At 39.3% G+C, this 20033-nt stretch overlaps 2 protein-coding genes across 26 annotated transcripts in view; one reads left to right on the top strand and one right to left on the bottom strand.

Moving 5' to 3' along the window:
• The window catches only part of SH3D19 (SH3 domain containing 19), a 206407-nt gene that overhangs the window by 152394 nt on the left and 33980 nt on the right, over positions 1 to 20033 (bottom strand). For 8 of the 25 annotated variants that reach the window (XM_078366404.1, XM_078366429.1, XM_078366417.1 and 5 more), the window contains exon 2: positions 3760 to 3935. The exons of the other annotated variants lie outside the window; for them this stretch is intronic. The gene's annotated coding sequence lies outside the window, so the exon portion shown is untranslated. The remainder of the gene's footprint in view (positions 1 to 3759; positions 3936 to 20033) is intronic. 25 annotated transcript variants of the gene reach the window in all.
• Positions 3942 to 18883, top strand: PRSS48 (serine protease 48). The gene is made up of 6 exons (XM_035294466.3): positions 3942 to 4123; positions 6547 to 6591; positions 6774 to 6936; positions 9078 to 9343; positions 10013 to 10182; positions 18386 to 18883. Exons 1-6 carry the CDS (start codon positions 4072 to 4074, stop codon positions 18752 to 18754), a joined length of 1065 nt encoding a protein of 354 aa, XP_035150357.1. The 5' UTR covers positions 3942 to 4071; the 3' UTR covers positions 18755 to 18883.

Genomic DNA, 20033 nt, shown 5'->3' with positions numbered 1-20033 from the left:
TTATAAGAGCCAGTGAAGCAGTAAAATGACAGATCCAGCATATTTCTTGATAACTGAATGAAAAGGAAGAAAATTATTGTACACAGATAATGTAGGCAAAGGCAAAGATAAATAGATAAAATATGGTGATAAGCAATGCATGATTTAATCTTTGAGATCATCAACTGATTCCAATGCCTTCCTGGTACAATGGGAAAATACAAGCCTTAAAAAAAGGGTGACTTGCTTAAGGTAATACAGCCATACCTCAAGAAAACAAAAGAATAGCACCGTGGGCTGAAAACCAGAGGAACTTTCTCCAAAATGATAAAACATTTTAGCTTAGATTTAGAAAGGGTTAAGAGGGTCACACCCTTCTCTTTAGGAACAGATATTTCTTATATAACTAAAAGCCATTATCACAGCTGTCAAGATTAACAATAAGTTGGTTTTTAAAATCAGGATCCAAACACACTGATGTCTCTTAAGTTTCTTATAATCTAGAGCAGTCTCTCTCCCTTGTTACCCTCATAACACTGACTTGCAACAGTAACTGGGTCAGATGCTTTGTAAAATGTCCTACATTCTGGATTTGACTATTTACTTCCTTGAGTTGTAATTTGACTTACTCCTTTATCTTTCATATTTGCTGCTAGTGAAAGCAGCTTTAGAGATTCAGGTTTCACTTTTTTTAACAAGGATACTTCTTAGGGGGTAACATCAGGAGGCACATGTCCCACTTTTAGTGATGCTAAGATTGATCAGAGGGTTCAAATGGTAACGGCCTAAGCTCTCTATCAACTTTTCATCTAAAGATTTGATAATCATTCCTTGAATCCATTATTTCATGAGGGGCTGTGAGAAAATCACCACTTGATTTTCTAATGCTACTGGTCCAACCACATTTATTAGTTGGAATTTTCCCTCACCAACTAAACCTATTTTGATACTCTGAACTACAGTTTATACAAGAAAAGTAGGATAACTATTTAATTCTCTCCTTTTACCTTCCAATTTTCAAAACAAAGTAGTGGTGCCTTAGTTACATCAGTAACTGATGTAGAGTTTATTTCCAACTAAACTTAACAGACGCCCAAACTGAAATATATTTTTTACAAAACATTTAAACAAAAGAGAAGAGAGATTCCATTAGCAATCCAACTAACATATAAAGGGTATAGGCCAGTACTTCAGATTTGTCCAGTGATAAGAAGTCCAAGGACCTGGGCCAACCACAAGATCCTCAGAGGGAAAGGACTGTCTGGTCAAGTTTTTGTTCCTGTGGTAAGTCAACAGAAAGATCTGTCCGAAGCTTTCAGGTCTCTGCAAAATGAATAATAAGCTACCTTTATCTAAATGTGATCTGAAGGCAAATCTCAAACTGAGTTCTGACTTTTTAAAAAAAACTATACTTAAGTGAGTTAACTCAAGAGCTCCAAATGCCTGTGAATACCATAAATGGATTGGAATACTGACATAGATGGTTGTGCTGCGAATAAGAAATCTTTTTCTTCAATGAAAAGAGTTGGAAAAAACTGCCAGTTGGAATATTAATTTCAGAAAAAATTAAGGTGTAAAGTACTAAGAGTCATTATATAATGATAAAATCAGTGAGTGGCAGAAAACCAGAGTGAATGCATAAACCACAAAAAAATAAAAATTGGATATACAAAACAAGAACCATTAAACATGTATTCAGAAACTATCACAAATGTAATAGAAGTAGGAGAGTTTCATCCCCATCAAACAGACACAAATGAAAACAAGTGAATCTGAAAAACATAAATTTGGTAAAAATTCATGGTCTTGCAGTGTCTGCTTGTTTATAAAAAAGCAATTGGAGAGATTTTTTCAAATGTTCACTTCTAAAATCTTTTAAAACGTATTTAAAGAGGTAAATATCTTTATGCTGCTTTACTGAGACATAGCAAACCTGGCATCTGCCCTGCCACAATACCCCTGGCTGCTGAGCTGGCCATATTTCTGCATCCCCATCTTCTCACCTTCCTCTATAAGGGTACTTACTCCAGGGACAGTTAATCCATGGTCATGAATCTATATCCTGGTTAGAAAAGATAATCTGTACCAAATAAGACGTCTTGGGAGTCTGAACTGAAAATAGGGAAAAACTTGGGCAGTTCATAGTAGGACAGAAAGAAATGACATGGAATGTGGTTGAGCCGTATTAATAGCAGAGACCCAGAGAGAAGATCCTGCTATGAGCTCTTAAGCTATCAACCCCTTTCTAGCTCTGGTCTTCAGGGCTGTCTTATGGCAGCTCCCGGTGTCCCTGTTACCCTGTTCTTATTGTTCCATAGATACCTACATAAGTTTGTTAGGGCTGCTGTAACAAAGTACCACAGACTAGATGGACTTAACCAACAGAAATTTATTTTCTCAAGGTATCAGTATGGCTGGTTCTTTCTGAGGCCATGAGGGAAGGATTTGTTTCAGGCATCCTAGGCTTGTAAATAGCTGTCTTCTTCCTCTGTACATGTCACATACATGAAATTTCCTCTTCTACGGACATCATTCATTCAGATTAGAACCCAACTGAATGACCTCTTTTTAATACAATTACCTCTTTAAATACCTTATCTCCAAATACTGTCATACTCTGAGATATGGGAGTGTGGTTAGGATTTCAAGATGAATTTTTGAGAAGACATAATTCAGCTCACAACAATAGCTTTAAAAATAATATCCTCTTGATTTCAGCTAGCTTAAGTGGGACTCAGTTGCCTGTAACTGAATAGTTCTTACCAAAATAGTTACATTTCCTGGTCTTCCATTATGATTTGAGACAGGCTCCCTCTGTTGCCCAAGCCGGAGCACAGTGGTACAATCATAACTCATGTAGCCTTGAACTACTGAGCTCGAGTGATCCTCCTGCCTCAGTCTCCCGAGTAGCTGGGGACTTCTTCAGGTACATGTCACCACATCTGGCTAACTTTCAAATTTTTGTAGATATAGGGTCTCACTGTATTGCCCATGCTAGTCTCAAACTCCTGGACTCAAGGAATCCTCCCAGCTCAGCCTTTCAAAGTGCTGGGATAATAGTCGTAAGCTACCATGCCCAGCCACTTCTATTACTTTTAAACTACTGATACATTTCTTTCAAGCCTCCCAATATTTTAAGCTGCAAGATAGCAGTAATATTTTAATTGTTCATTGAATTCTGCCTCCATAGACCTAGCACCCTACAAACAAGTGGCACGGAAAACAAAAGGCACAGTAAAGATTTCTGTAGCAGATGTTGGGGTGTACCACCCAGATCCCCCTTTAGAACTGAAGAATTCATTCCCCTAGCAACCAGGAATGTTGGTTGCTGACAGTTCACAGCTAAGTCCTATCCCAAGAACTGCCAACAGAGCCACCTTACCCAAGGTAATGCCCCCTCCTAGAGGCTACCTGCATCCAATGACGCAGACCTCAAAGAGCCCATCCTTCTTAGCTCAGGTACAGAAAATCTCTGAGGGCCACCTCAGCTCAAGAAACTTGTGAGATGGGCTGAGGCCTCTGTTGCAAATATATCACCGTTCAACTTTCCCTCTAAACAATTCTCCTACCCACCCAAAAGGTGCTGATCCTGAGACCACTCTGAAATAAATTTCCTCACACAAATCTCTGTCTTAAGAGTCTATTTCCCAGGAAACCTGACTTACAGTGTAGCTAACACTGTAACAGAAATGAAAACAAACCAAAAAACTCAGAAAAATTAACCAGATACTGGATTAATTTCCTCTTTTCCATTTCTCGCTTTTCAAGAATCCTGTCCACCTTCTTTCTCCTTGCTAGAGACAGAGTCCTGTTCCTTCCAGGGCCTTCAACCAGCCACTCCTCAACGCCACAGGCAGAAACACCAGACACTCTGATCTTCCAGGACAGCAGTGGGTATCGCAGATCCCAGTTCTTCCCCTGGGTCCTGCAGCTGCACTTCTCTTGAAGTCTGGTCCCTTCAGGAGAACAAAGGAGAGGAGTGGGTGAAGCAGAGGAATCCATATAGGAGGAGAAGCTGGTCCTGGCAGCTCCTTACTGGCCTCTTTCTTAGAGCCGAGTCTAGGAAGAAGTGATAGCCCTAAGGACAGAGACATGGGCCCTGCTGGCTGTGCCTTCACGCTGCTCCTTCTGCTGGGGATCTCAGGTAAGCCCCAGGGTGGGGTTGGGAAGGGAGAGGCAGAGGATTTTTACTCAAGAGGGCATCATATAGAACAATGTGACACTTCACCCATGGGATGTTACTTATGAATAGCATGGCCTGAAAAGTCCTAAGAGGCTACTATATGCCCAGTACCATTCTAATGATTCTGGTTGGAAATAGCAGTCACACACACACACACACACACACACACACACACACACACACACAAGATTCTATCTTTGTGGGACTTATAATCAATGTACATATTAAATATGTAAATTATAAAGCATATTAGAAGTTAATAAGTACTATGAAAGGAAAGGGGCATCTGAAGTATAGGGGCAGGAGTGTTGCAATCTTTAGAAGGCTAAGGAAGGCCCCATTAAGAAGGAGTCATTTGAGCAGACGTGAAGGAGATAAGCAAATTAGCTAAGAGGATACAGGAAAAGATCATATCAAGCAGAGGGAACTGGAAGAGCAAACACTGTTCAATGGCTTAGGCATAAGCTTGTTCGTTTATTTTTCAAGTGCACACTGATTTAAAAGAAGGGTATACTGGCCAAGCACAGTGGCTCATGCCTTATAATCCCAGCACTTTGGGAGGCCAAGGCGGGCAGATCACCTGAGATCAGAAGTTCAAGGCCAGCCTGGGCAACATGGTGAAAACCCATCTCTACAAAAAATACAAAAAAATAAAAATTAGCTGGGTGAAGTTGTGGGCTCCTATAGTCCTAGCTACTCAGGAGGCTGAGGCAAGAGAAGTGCTTGAGCCTGGGAAGTGGTGGTTGAAGTAAGTCAAGATAGTGGCCACTGCACTCCAGCCTGGGTGACAGAGTAAGAAGACCTTGTCTCCCCAAAAAACAAAAGGGTATGCTGAGAGAGCAAACAACGTTAACAACAGGTAGCAAAGAAGAAAGATACACAATTATACTGCAAAATGCCAATTCAGTTAAACCAAATAGCACAAAAGTAAATAGCTTGCAAACCTAAACCACATCTGAAGGCATCATTGTATTTATAAAATAACACACTTAATATTCCTAGTGATGACCTTGAATCAAGTAAAAGTTAAATTTGAATCTTCATAGAGCATAATGTTTTTTTTTTTTTAAGAGACAGAGTCTCACTCTGTCATCCAGGTTAGAGTGCAGTGGCGCCATCATAGCCCACTGCAACCTCAAATTTCTGGGCTCAAGCAATCCTCCCACCTCAGTCTCCCTAGTAGCTGGGACTACAGGTGTGTGACCACACCTGTTGTGTTTGTGACTCAAAAGAGCTTAAGACAAAAACACCCAACTGGTATTTAGGAAGTGATCTGCAAAAAATAAGGAAGTTCTCTAATACAGCACCTGTCTCCCGCATTCCTTTTTCTACTTCTATGACCTATCTCTGGTCATCCCTAGTTTGAGAGTCCGAGGTGACCTAGGGTTTCCTTCTGTCCTACCTATCTTACCACTTTTTTTTTCTTTTTTTTTTTTCAGACAGGGTCTCGCTCTCTTGCCCAGGCTGGTGTGTAGTGGCATGATCTCAACTCACTGCATCATCCACCTCCTGGGCTCAAGCAATCCTCCTGCCTCAGCCTCCTGAATAGCTGAGACTACCGGCATGCACCATCACACCTGGGCAATTTCTTCATATTTTTTGTAGAGATGGTTTTTGGCCATGTTGCCCAGGCTGGTTTTGAACTCCTGGACTTGAGCAATCCACCCACCTCAGCCTCCCAAAGTGCTGGGATTATAGGCATGAGCTACTGTGCCTAGTCTGTCTCACTACTTTCATTTGTTTGTTGGTTCACTGATGAAGTCATGCAAATATTCACTGGGAACCTATCTGTGTCCTAGCTGCCAACTAGAACTCACACTTTTATGCAGTGTGCTGCTGTCAGTATCCACCTCTCACTGAAAGGGGAACTTCCACAGATAAAGCTGTGGTCCAAGTGTAGGCTGACCCGCCAAGGCCAGCACCCTGCAGCAGCATCCTGGTCACTTGCAGCATCCTGGTCACCTGCAACGTGGCTTGAGTATCTAGGTCACCTGCACATTAGAGAAAGAGGAGAAAGGGAAATGTGGAAATTTTTTTTTAATTTTTTAGAGACCTGGTTTCGCCATATTGCCCAGGCTGGTCTCAAACTCCTGGCCTCAAGCAATCCTCCCACCTCATCCTCCCAAAGCACCAGGATTACAGGCATGAGCCACTATGCCTGGCTCAAAAAATGTTGTTTTAAGTTAAATTATGTTCCACAGACGCTGCTAAGGAAGGCAGGTAAGTATGTTTGTAAAGATGTCCACTAATAGGTAGAACTCATTTGAAAATTTTGCCCTTTGACACCAATCTGGAAAATTTAAATAAAAGGAAGGCTCTCTGTTCAGTGAATCTAGATATTAGATGTGTTATTATATATTAATGATACCCTATTTCTTCCTTAGGGTCTTGCTCATGTTCTTTTCCCAAAAAGAAAGAGTTGCAATCAGGTGAGTGGTCTCCATTTTGAGCCTATGACTGCTAGGTGTGGAGTAAGAGTAGGATAGAGTATGGTGTCTAGGGACAGTTCAGGTCCTAGGAATAGATGGGAGTTTGGGAATGATGATAAGGTGGGAAACCAAAGAAACAGGACTCCCAGGTTTCCACATTTCCCTTTCTTCTCTTTCTCTAGTGTGCGGGCGACCTGTATACTCAAGCCGCATTACAGGTGGCCAGGATGCTGCTGCAGGGCGCTGGCCTTGGCAGGTCAGCCTATACTTGGACGACAACTTCATCTGTGGAGGTTCCCTCATCAGTGAGAGGTGGATACTGACAGCAGCACACTGCCTACCAAGGCAAGTTCTAGCTGGCAGTTAGCACACAGACAGGCTCTTGGTGAATATTTGCATCACTTCATGAATAAACCAACAGATGAATGAAGGTGGTAAGATAGGTAGGGCAGAAGGAAATCCAAATCATGTCAGACTATCAAACTAGGAACAACTAGAGATAGGGCATAGAAGTAGGAAAAGGAAAGCTGGAGACAGGCACTATATTAAAGACTCTTCTTATTTTTTCCCAAATCAACTTCTAAAAACCAGTCAGGAGATTTTTGTCATAAGTTTTTTTGGGTCATAAACACAGTCTGAGCTCTAAGAGCCACTGCTGTGAGAGACGCAATTTGTCACGTGGTGAGAATCCCTATAGAGAGGCCCATGTGAAACCAGCATCTCCAGTCAACAGTGAGAAGGCCCACCAGCATAAGTGAATTTGGACACAGATCTTCCCCAGTGAGATGACTGCAGCTACCTTGATTGCAGCCACATGAGATCTTGAGTCAGTGGTACCAACTAAGTCATACCTGATTCCTGGCCCATAAAAACTATGAGATAAATATTTGTCCTTTTAAGCCCCTAAGCTTTATAACTTGTTTTGCAACAATTGATAATGGATACACACAGAAAGTAAAATGCCAGGACTCTTCAATAACAAGACTGAAAGTCCAAAGAAAATAAGCCAGGTGTGGTGGTTTGCACCTGTAATCCCAGCTATTCAGGAGGCTGAGGTGGGAGGATCACTTGAGCCCAGGAGTTCAAAGCTGCAGTCAGCTATGATTGTGCCACTGTTTCCAGCCTGGGTGACAGAGTAAGACCTTGTCTCTAAAAAACATTAAGTTAAAAAAAAGAAAATAGAGTAATAACTTCAAAATGCTAAAAGAAAATTATTTACAACTTAGAATTCTATCCATATGCAAACTATCAATCAAATGTGGGATAGAAGTAAAATATTTTCAAATACACGAAGCAGCAAAAATGTTACCTCTCACGCACATTTTCTCAGGAAGCCATAGGAGAATGTGCTCCACCAAAATAAAGGGGGAAAAACAGACACAGGATACCAACAAAAGGGGATATAAGACAGAAGAGAATCCTTAAGAAAGTCATAAAGGATAAAGAAAGTGCCAAGATGATGGCTGTGCAGCAGCCCAGATTAGAACAAGAGGGCAGAGGGCTCCAAAAAAAAAGACAGTATTGATAGAATGCCTGACAAGTTTGAACAAAATGAGAGGAGATTTACATTTCTGGTGGAGGGTGTGGGAAGTGAGACTGATGATGGATATAAAGATAAAAACGAAAAACCAAAGTGAACCCACTGATCAACTCCAGGAGAAGCAAAAAGTTTTACGAGAAATGTAATCACCCAATAGGACCCAGTAGTAAATAATGTTTACATAGTCACAAGAACAAACACATTAAATACTTATTTAACAAAACGTTATGGTAACACTGGCTAGGAGGATGGGTAGAATGCAAGTGGGAGGTGGGGGGTAAACAGCGATGTGTTAGAAAGTTCCATCCTCACCTTCCACACTAGGAACTCAGTTTTCTAAGACTGAAAAAGAAAAAGAAAAACACAGCAATATATAGGGTTTCTTGAAAACATCTGAAAATTACTAAGAGCTGAAAGAGTTGAATGCGATTGCCTCTAAACAGTATGACCTGAGGGTAGTTAGGCTGAGAACTCAATATTTATTTATTTATTTTGTACAACTTATCAAACTACCTGACAGCTTAACTGTGTATATGTATAACTGTGGTTATATTTTGCTTTAAAATTTTATTCAGAAATGAAGGTCTAGTGCTCAGAACAGAATCAGCAATGTCTACTAAGCACACAGGTGATGGCTGAGACCATGGAGAACGGAAGAGGTAAATGAGAGAACCAGAGAGAAAAATACAGGACAAAACGCAGGCTGTAAGCCTCTAAGAAGAGACCACAGAAAGAGTGGTCAGGGAAGGAAGGAGAGAGAGAAAGAGGAGAGGAGGAGACAAGTCAACCCTAGTTGAAGTTGGAAGCACCCTGGTTAATTCACAGTTGGCTACTCTGCTTTCTTAACTAGAGACTAACAGGACATATAGGCAACTTGTTCTGACCCAGCTGCAGGCCATCAACAGGCCCTAGTTTTATTCTCCTCCTCCTTCCCCCCCCGCTATAGGACCTGGAATACTTTTTCATATACTGTGTGGCTGGGATCGATTAAAGTAGGTGACTCAAGTAAAAGTGTGAAGTACTACGTGTCCAAAATCATCATCCATCCCAAGTACCAAGATACAACAGCAGACGTTGCCTTGTTGAAACTGTCCTCTCAAGTCACCTTCACTTCTGTCATCCTGCCTATTTGCTTGCCCAATATCACAACACAATTGGCAATTCCAGCCTCTTGTTGGGTGACTGGATGGGGAAAAGTTAAGGAAAGTTCAGGTGAGAATGGGCAGAGAGAAGGGTTGTTTTATACCCTCTTGTACTCCAGAACATTCCTATTCGAGGCATATCCTTACCATGGCAAATACTTTTCAACAAAACCGGATCAATCTAATGCTATTATTTATGTTTTAAAATATATTTTTTGACATTTATATTTTTATTTTACTTTTACATCTTGCAGGGTCTAGCTATAGCTGGAAGAGCAGATACTAACAATTTAAACACGTAACTAGCTCTCTCAAACAGAGGTTAGTAAGCCTGCTTTAAAGTTTGGAGAGAGTCGAGTGTTTTTTTATCTGTTTTTAAAGCGTTGTGTCAACTCATTCCCAGGATGAAGTAGAGACTAGACAGGAATTGATCTAGGAGCAAAAAAATAGGAAAGAAAGAAGTTTTAGAACCTTTACTCAATAAGAATTTATCAAAAGTACTCATTACTTAGAACAACGGCTCAATTTTAAAAAACCTCAAAAAAGCAGAAATAATTTAGAATTATTGAATTTTTAGATTTAAGTGTACGAAAAGATCCATCCATAAGCAAACATGATTGGAAAGTGATTGTAAGCTGCTTTTGGATTCCCATTCAGAGACTTCTGCACATCATGACTGAATGCTGCCCCTGCACTTTTCCAGGTTGCTTTAATCTTTTGTTCCTGTCTTCCTCTACAGATAGTGATTATCATTCTACCCTTCAGGAAGCAGAAGTACCCATTATTGACCACCAGGCTTGCGAACAGCTCTACAACCCCATTGGTATCTTCTTGCCAGCACTGGAGCCAGTCATCAAGGAAGACAAGATTTGTGCTGGTGATACTCAAAACCTGAAGGATAGTTGCAAGGTCAGGATTTGCTCTTGAGATTTTTTTTTTTTTAAACATGAGATCTTAATTTGGATCCAGGTTTTCCTATCCATAAATAAAAGTGAATTGGGAGTCAGGAGGTGAGGGTTCTAACAATAACTCTTGTGTTACTCTGGACAAATCACTTTAATTTGTGTCTGTGAATTTCTTCAACTATGAGACTATTGATCCAGACCAATGTTAACCACTGGTCATTGGACTTTTTATTTATTATTATTATTATTTTAAATTAGAGCCAGAGCCTTACTCTGTTACCCAGGCTGGAGTGCAATGGCATGATCATAGCTTACTATAGCCTCTAGCTCCTGAGTTCAAGCAGTCATCCTCCCACCTCAGCCTCCGGAGCAGCTGGGACTACAAGCACACACTACCAGGCCCAGCTAATTTTTTCATTGTTTTGTAGAGATGAGGTCTCATTGTGTTGCTCAGGCTGATCCTGAATTCCTGGCCTCAATCAATCCTTCCTCCTTGGGTTGCTGGACTTTTATAGACCTTACATTTTCACAAGTATATTAAGAAGTTGAAGCAGGATTGCCAACTTTTAAATTTTTTCAAGTAGGAACATTTCATTCTATACCTAAAAGATGTCCTTCTATTGTCTCTCGGTCATAACTGATAAAAAAATCAGCCATTATTTGCATCTTCATTCCATTGACTGTAATGTGTTGTTTTGCTCTTGGCTGCTTTAAGTATTTTTTTCTTTACCTTTGATTGTCAGCAGTTTGAATATGATGTATTAGGTGTGGTTTTCTTTGCATTTATCCTATTTGGTGTTCACTGAGTTTTGGGGTTTTAAAAATCTATTATTTAACATCTTTCACTAACACTTGGAAATTTTTCAGTAATGATTTCTTCAAAAACTATTCTGCCTCATTTCTCTCTCTTCCCCTTCTAGTTGAAACCATAAACTTACAAGTTATACCTTTTGGTATTTTCACACAGGTCCATTTTATTTTTACATTTTTTTCTCTGGTATTCAAATTGCATACTTTTAAATTTATCTATATTGAAGATCACTGCCTCTTCCTGCTGTCATTTGCATTTTACTGTTAAGTCCATCTAGTGAAATTTTTATGTCAGATATTTTTTAGTTCTAGAATGACCATTTGGTTTTATTCTCTCCTTCTCTCATCCACACATACTTTATAGATCTCTGCCAAGGTTTTCTATTTGTATATTATAAATATTTTCCTTTACATGTGTTGATCACGGTTATAATAGTTGCTTTAAATCCTTATCTGCTAATTCCAAAATCAATCTGAGTTGTCAGGGTTATTCTCCACTGACTGGTTTTTCTCATGAGTAGCATTTTCCAGTTTATCTTGGAAAACATTTCCCTGTTTTGTTTATTTATTTTAACATCTAATCATTTTGGAATATATCCTGGACAATGTCAGTACCATGGTATAGGGAGTATAGATTGTTATGCTTCTCTAAAGAATGCTGCTGATTTCCTGTTTCAATGGGAAGTCAACCTGGCTGACCTCAAAATCCAAACTGGATCTCTCCTGTGATAGGTATCAGTTATTTTAGTCTTAGCTGAGCTGCTTGGAGTTTAACCTGCACATGTGTGTAGTTCAGGGTTTAGTCAAAGATTTGAGCAGAGTTTATATTCAGAACTTGGGACTCCCTCTCGGTGGTTCTCTCCTTTCTGGTATTTTTCCCTTCACTTTCCAACTGCTGTGGTAGCTCTAAACTCTACCCTTTAATTCCTCAAGTTGGTAAGACTGTGGGTTTCTTTTTAAGTTCCAGTCACTATGCATGATAATGACTGGGGCCTGCTTTAAGGGAAAAATCATTTTTTAAAAAAAGAATGGCATTCTTTTCTATCAAGGATTGATTTTAGTTTCTGCCTGCTATGGGCCACTCTCTACTGCCTTCAGAGAGTAGGCTTTTATATGCTGTCCAAAATTTATAATTGTTATCTGAAGGACAGTTTGTCAGAGACAAGTCACTGCCATAGAAAATTTAAAAACAGAAAGAGTTCTAAGAAGAGCACAATATACTTTCTTCTTAAATGCTCATGGAACATTTTCCAGAATAGACCATATGCTAGGCTGTAAAACAAGCCTCAATAAAGTTAGAAGGATTAAAATTATATAAAGTATATTTTCCAATCATAATGGAATGAAATTCAAAATAAATAACAGAGAGAAATATGGAAATTCACAAATCGTGGACTGTAATACACTGCTAAATAATGAATGGGTCAAAGAAAAAAGAATCACACAAAAAATTAGGAAATATTTTGAGATGAATAAAAATGAAGAAACAACATACCAAATCTTATGGATGCACTAAAGCACTGCTTAGAGAGAAATTTATAACTGTAAATACCTACATTAAACAATAAATCTCAAATCAGTAACCTAATCTTCCATGTAAGACACTGGAAAAAGAAGTTCAAGACCAGCCTGGGCAACACAGTGAGACCTTGTCTCTCCTAAAAATTAAAAATTAAAAAAAAAAATAGCTGCGTGTGGTGGGACAAGCCTTTACTTAGGAGGCTGGGGCAGGAGGATCCCTTGATCCCAGAAGTTCACATATGTAGTGAGCTATGATCACACCACTGTACTCCAGCCTGGACAACACAGCAAGACTCTGTCACTCTGTCTCTTAAAAAAAAAGGCTGGGTGTGATGGCTCATACCTAGAATCACAGCACTCTGGGAGGATAAGGTAGGAGACTTTTTTTTCAGCCCAGGAGTTCAAGACCAGCCTGGGCAATATAGTGAGACCCTCTGTCTACAAAAAATAATTTAAAAAATCAGCCAGACATGGCGGTACACTTGTGGTCCCAGCTACTTGGGAGGCTGAGGTGGGAGGATAGCTTGAGCCCAGGAGTTCTAGGCTGCAGTGAGCTGTATTTGCACCACTGTGATCCAGGCCGGGTGACACAGTGAGACTGTCAAAAAAAAAAAACAAAAACTAAACTTAAAGAAAATACAAAGAAGGAAATAAGGGATATAGTAGAAATTACTAAAATAGAGAAGAGAAAGACAATAGAGAATATAAACTGGTTCCTTAAAAAGATCAATAAAATTGAAAAACAACTTTAGCTAGACTGAGCAAGAAAAAAAAAGACTCAAATTACTAAAGTTAACAATGAAACTGGGACATTACTAGAAATCTTACAGAAATAAAAGGAATTTGTAAGACACTACTATGAATAACAGTATGCCAAAAAATTGGATAACTAAGATGATATGGAGCAATTCCTAGAAACATGCAAACTAGCATAACTTACCTAAGAAGAAATAGTCTGAATAAAAAGTAAAGAGACTGCATTTGTGATTTTTTTTTTTTTTTTGAGACGGAGTTTGGCTCTTGTTACCCAGGCTGGAGTGCAATGGCGCGATCTCGGCTCACCGCAATCTCCGTCTCCTGGGTTCAGGCAATTTTCCTGCCTCAGCCTCCCGAGTAGCTAGGATAACAGGCATGCACCACCATGCCCAGCTAATTTTTTGTATTTTTAGTAGAGACAGGGTTTCACCATGTTGACTGGGATGGTCTTGATCTCTCAACCTTGTGATCCACCCGTCTCGGCCTCCCAAAGTGCTGGGATTACAGGCTTGAGCCATGCATTTGTGATTTAGAACAAAAAAACTATCAACAAATAAAAGACCAGGTCCAGGTGGCTTCACTGGTGAATTCCACCAAACATTTAAGGAATTAATACCAATTCTGGCCACACGCAGTGGCTCATACCTGTAATCCCAGCACTTTAGGCCAAGGCCTGCAAGTCACTTGAGACCAGGAGTTCGAGACAGCCTAGCAAACATGGCAAAACCCTATCTCTACAAAAAAATACAAAAATTAGCTGGGCGTGGTAGCATGCGCCTGTATTCCCAGCTACTCGGGAGGCTGAGGCATGAGAATCACTTGAATCTGGGAGGCAGAGTTGCAGTGAGCTGAGATTATGCCACTGCACTCTAGCTTGGATGACAGAGTGAGATTATGTCTCAAAAGAAAAAAAAAGAATTAATATCAATTCTACACAAGTTCTTTTGAAAAACAAAAGAGGGGGCTGGGCACAGTGGCTCACACCTGTAATCCCAGCACTCTGGGAGGCCAAAGTGGGCGGATCACCTGAGGTCAGGAGTTCGAGACCAGCCTGGCCTACATAGTGAAACCTTGTCTCTATTAAAAATACAAAAATTAGCTGAGTGTGGTGGCACACACCTGTAATCCCAGCTACTTGGGAGGCTGAGGGAGGAGAATTGTTTGAACCCGGGAGGCAGAGTTTGCAGTGAGCCAAGGTCATGCCACTGCACTCCAGCCTGGGTGGTGACAGCAAGACTCTGTCTCCAAAAAAAAAAAAAGAAAGAAAAAGAGGGAACACTTCCCAACTCATTCTGAGATCAGTATTACCTGAGACTAAAACCTGACAAAGACATCATAAGGAAGTTATAGACCAGTATCTCTTATGAATAGAGGTGGAAAAATCCTCAACAAACCAAATCCAAGAACATATAAAAAAGATTATATACCTGAATGCCAATTTTTTGTTTCAACAGGAAGTCAAGTTGGCTGACCTCAAAATTCAAACTGGGGATAGTTACAAATGGGTATGTGGATTCTTTTTAGGACGTGGTGGCTCAAACCTTGTAATCCCAGCACTTTGAGAGGCCAAGACAGGAGGATCACTTGAGGTCAGGGGTTCAAGACTAGCCTGAGCAACACAGTGAAACCTTGTTTCTACAAAAGATTTTAAAAATTAGCCAGGCATAGTAGCATGCGCCTGTAGTCCCAGCTACTCGGTAAGCTGAGGTGGGATGATCGCTTGAGAATGGGAGGTTGAAGCCACAGTGAGCTGTGTTTGTACCACCATACTCCAGCCTGGAAGACAGAGTGAGACCCTGTCTCTCTCTGTCTCTCTCTCTCTCTCCCTCTTTTTTTTTTTTTAAAGAAAAGGATATATCATAAACTACCGGGATTTATCCCAGGAAACTTAGGTTGGTTTAAAATCCAGAAATCAATTAATATTAACATATCATGTTCTTAGGATAAAGAGCAAAAACCATATGATCATGTCAATAAATATGGAAAAAACATTTGACAAAAATCCAACAACCCTTCAAGTTAAAAAAAAAACAAACACTCAACAATGAGATGAGTGCATTTTTTCAACTGGTTCAAGTACAACTACAAAAAAACCTACCGCTAAAATATTTAATGGTAAAATACTAAATGCTTTTGCCATAAGGCCAGGAAAGAGACAAGGATGTCTACTCTTGCCATTTCTATTCACCACAGTACTGGAGGTTCTGGCCTCCAGTTTTTGTCTCTTAAGCAAGAGACAAAAAAAACAAAAAACAAAAAACATATACCAGATTGGAAAGAGTAAAACTCTCTCTATTCACAGATGACATGATTTTAAAAATAGAAAATCTAAAGGAATGACACCCTTCACAAAATTAGAACTAATAAACACATTCAGCAAAATTGAAGGATATAGGAACAATATACAAAAAGCAACTGTAGGCAGGGCGTGGAGGCTCAGGCCTGTAATCCCAGCAGTTTGGGAGGCCAAGGCGGGTGGACTGATTGAGGTTAAGAGTTCAAGACCAGCCTGACAATATGGTGAAACTCCATCTCTACTAAAATTACAAAAACTAGGTGGGCATGGTGGCGGGGTGCCTGTAATCTCAGCTACTCAGGAGACTGAGGCAGAACTGCTTGAACCTGGGAAATGGAGACTGCAGTAAGCTGAGATCACACCAGCCTGGCAGGATGACAAAGTGAGACTTTGTCTCAAAAATAAATAAATAAATAAGCAACTATATTTCTCTGCAGTTGCAATGTATAATCTAAGGAAACGCTTAAGAAAACAATATTGCATTTATAATACTTTTAAAATAAAATAGGAATAAACTTAATATTGTTTAAATTGCAGTATTCTCCAAATGAATCTACAGATTCAATGTAATCTCTATGAAAACCTAGCTGGTTTCTTTGCAGAAATTGACAAGCTGATTCTAAAATGCATATGGAAATTCAGTGGGCCCAAAACAATCTTGAAAAACAAGAAACAAGTTGAAGGACTCACATTTTTCATATTTCAAAACTAACAGTAATCAAGGCAGTGTGGTACTACCATAAGGAGAGACATATATAGATAAATGAAATAGGATTGAGAGTACAGAAATAAACTCTTATATTTATGGTCAATTAATTTTAAACATTGGCATCAAATCAATTCAATGAACAAGGTATAGTCATTTCAACAAATGATGCTGGGACAAGTATATAACCACATGTAAAAGAATGAAGTTAGACCCTGACCTCGCCATATACAAAGTTAACTCAAAATGAATCGAAGACCTAAATATAAGAGCTAAAACTATAGCACCTGTAGGGAAAAAACATATAGGTAGGTCTTTTAGACCTTGATTAGGCAACATTTTCTTAGATACATTATTAAAAGCATAAGCAACAACAAAAAAAGATTAGAGTCCTTTAAAATTCAAATATTTTATGCTTCAATGTATACCATCAACAAAGTAACAAGGTAGCCTATCAAATGGAAGAAAATATTTGCAAATCATATATGTAAGGGATCTGTATCTAGAATATATAAAGAACACATAACTTGATCATAAAAAGAACACAATTTTTAAAAGAGCAAATAATCTGAATATTTTTCTAAAGATATACAAATAGCCAATTACCATAATGATATGCAAATATAGAGAAATTGGAGCCTTCAAACACTGTTGGTGGTAATATAAAATGGTGCAGCCTCTTTGAAAAACTGTTTAGCAGTTTCTCAAAGGTTAAACATAGAATTATCATATGACCCAGAAATTCCACTCCTAGGTATAGACTAAGACAAAAATATGTCCATACAAAAACTTGCACATGAGCTAGGCACAGTGGCTTCCACCTGTAATCTTAGCTACTCAGAAGCCTGTGGCAGGAGGATCACTTCAGCCCAGGAGTTCAAGACCAGCCTGGGCAAAACAGTGAGATCCCATCTTTAAATAAACAAACATTGAAAAAACTGGTACACAAGTGTTCACAGCAGCATAATGATTATTATTTTAGACACAGGGTCTTGCTCTGTCACCCAGGCTGGAGTGCAGTGGCAAAATCTTAGTTCATTGTAAACTTGGCTCAAGCAATACTTCTGCCTTAGCTTCCCGAGTGGGTGGGACAACAGGCACATGCCACCACAACATCTTTTTTTTATTTTTTGTTAGAGACAGGGTCCCATTATGTTGCAGGTTGGTCTCAATTTCCTGGCCTGATCATCCTGCCTTGGCCTCCCAAGGCACTAGGATTACAGACAGGAACCATCATGCTGGGCCATAGAAGCATTATTTATAATAGCCCAAATAATGGAAGCAACCACAATGTCCATCAGGTGATGAATGCAGAAACACAAAGTGGCATATCCATACAATGGAATATTATTCAGCCATAAAAAGGAATGGACTACTGATAAAATATAGATGAATCTTGAAAAGACTGTGCTAACTGAAAGAAGCCAGACACAAAAGGCTACATATTACATGATTTCATTTATATGAAATGTCTAAAACAGGCAAATCCATAGAGGCAGAGAGTGGACTACTGGTTGGCCTAGCTGGGAGGGTTGGGAAGAAATGGGGGTAATTACAAATGGGTATGAGGTTTCTTTTTATGGTGATAAAAATGCTCTAAAATGGGTTGTGGTGATGGTTGTACAACTCTGTAAACATACTAAAAACCACTGAATTGTGTAGATGTGAATTATATGTCAGTAAAGCTGTTATGAAAAAGAAAGAGAGTAAGATTGGAAGACTACTACCAACTACTATCACTATCATTTTATGTAAGAATGGATTACTTAACACTAAAAAAAAGAGCAGTAAGAACCTAAGAACAGGAAAATAAGGCAGTTGACTCATTTGAATAAATTTACCTTTAGTGAAAAATCATCACATTAGTTTTCTCTTTTTATCACAGATAAATATTTTGAAATTACTAATATGTTTCACTAAGGTCTCTTAACAATTTCAATGCTATGATTCTAAAATTCCTGTGATCTCTCCCTAAAGCAGTGATTAGTCCAACTCCCTGCAGGGTTCCACAGCTCCATGGGTCCCATGGCCTAGTTTAAAAGAATTCTCCACCCCTTATTACTACTCTCTTCTTCATGTCTCTTTTCACTATGCTCATTACCCTTATTTCTTCTTTAGGGTGATTCTGGAGGGCCTCTGTCTTGTCACATTGATGGTATATGGATCCAGATAGGAGTGGTGAGCTGGGGATTAGAATGTGGTAAAATTCTTCCTGGAGTCTACACCAATGTAATCTACTACCAAAAATGGATTAATGCCACCATCTCAAGAGCCAACAATCTGGACTTCTCTGACTTCTTGTTACCTATTGTACTACTCTCTCTGGCTCTCCTGGACCTAACATTATACAGAGTAGGCACTATAGCTGAAGCCGTTGGTTGCATACAGGGCTGGGAAGAGAATGCATGGAGATTTAGTCCCAGGGGCAGAGACCTCACAGGAGAGCCACTGGTAACTCTGGATGACTTTATTTATAATTTGAAATGATTTTAAGGTTCTTGATTTTGGAATTTTTGGAGTTGGAATGTGAACAGTTAAGAAATAAAGCTGTCACTTCTGTACATTCTTTGTCCCTGACTAATGCATCTTCCAAAGCAGGAAGGATGTCCTCTATGAATAAGTATTTGTAGACACAAATTAAATAGCTACTACAGAGGCAGGCAAGGCAAAAAGTATCTGTGATGACATAGGAAAATATATTAAGGGTATACCTTGTGCCCATGGGTTGCATCAGGGGCTTATAATCTATTATTTCTCACCTCCTCTACTATCTTTAAGTTTCCTTCTAACTCCCATCTACCCCTCAACTGTAACAAGAGGGCTAATAAAAACTTCATATAAAGCCAACTCTAGGCACACTGCCTATGGATTAGCTAACCCTGCTCCATAAGGAGCAGCAAAAAAATAGGAGGAAAAAAAAGAGAGATGCAAACATGGATCAGGGATGTTGGCTCACACCTGTAATCCCAACACTTTGGGAGGTCAAGGTAGGAGGATCACTTGAGACCAGGGGTTAGAGACCAGCCTGGGCAACATAGCCCCTGTCTCTACAAAAGAAATAAAAATTTAGCCAAGAATGGTGGTATGTGCCTGTGGTCTCAGCTACTTGGGAAGCTGAGGAGGAAGGACAGCTTGAGACCAGGCTGCAAGTGAGCTATGATCACATCACTGCACTCCAGCCTGGGTGACAGAGCAAAACCCTGTCTTTTTTTTAACAAAAAAAAAAAAAAAAAAAAAAGGAAAGAAAAGAAGGAAATGCATATTTGTAGTTCAGCTCTGAATTTTTCTCAAGTTTTTACTTTTTAAAATACCAGTCTGACCTACTACCATCAATGGATTAATGCTATCATCTCAAGAGCTGAGGTCTTGAGTTTCAACAATCTGGACCTATCTAAGTGGTTTAACTTCACATCTATAATAAAACACTTTAAATATTTAGGACAAAGGAAATTATAGAAAAGAACATTATATCCCGTGCTTCCTTTGTTAAACAATCACATGACCTATCCTATTCCCTTCTATACCTGGGCTGCCAGAAACTCACAGCTAACTTCTGAACTCAATTACAATCATTATCTTTACCATAGATTTTCTGGTATAATTCCATTCACACTTCTTTAAGTCATCCTTTATTTCTCATTTGAATGAACTTAAGTTTTATTGCATTTCTGTCTTTGACAAGATATAGATCCTTTTATTTAAAAAAATTTGTTTTTGAGAGTTGACTTAAAGTAAGTACATATGGCTTACTTTAAGCTTTAAGCTA

This window comes from Callithrix jacchus, chromosome 3, assembly GCF_049354715.1.
Source record: "Callithrix jacchus isolate 240 chromosome 3, calJac240_pri, whole genome shotgun sequence".
Classification (NCBI taxonomy): Eukaryota; Metazoa; Chordata; class Mammalia; order Primates; family Cebidae; genus Callithrix; species Callithrix jacchus.
Note: the sequence above shows the minus strand (reverse complement) of the source record. Positions and strands in the feature narration are given on the sequence as shown.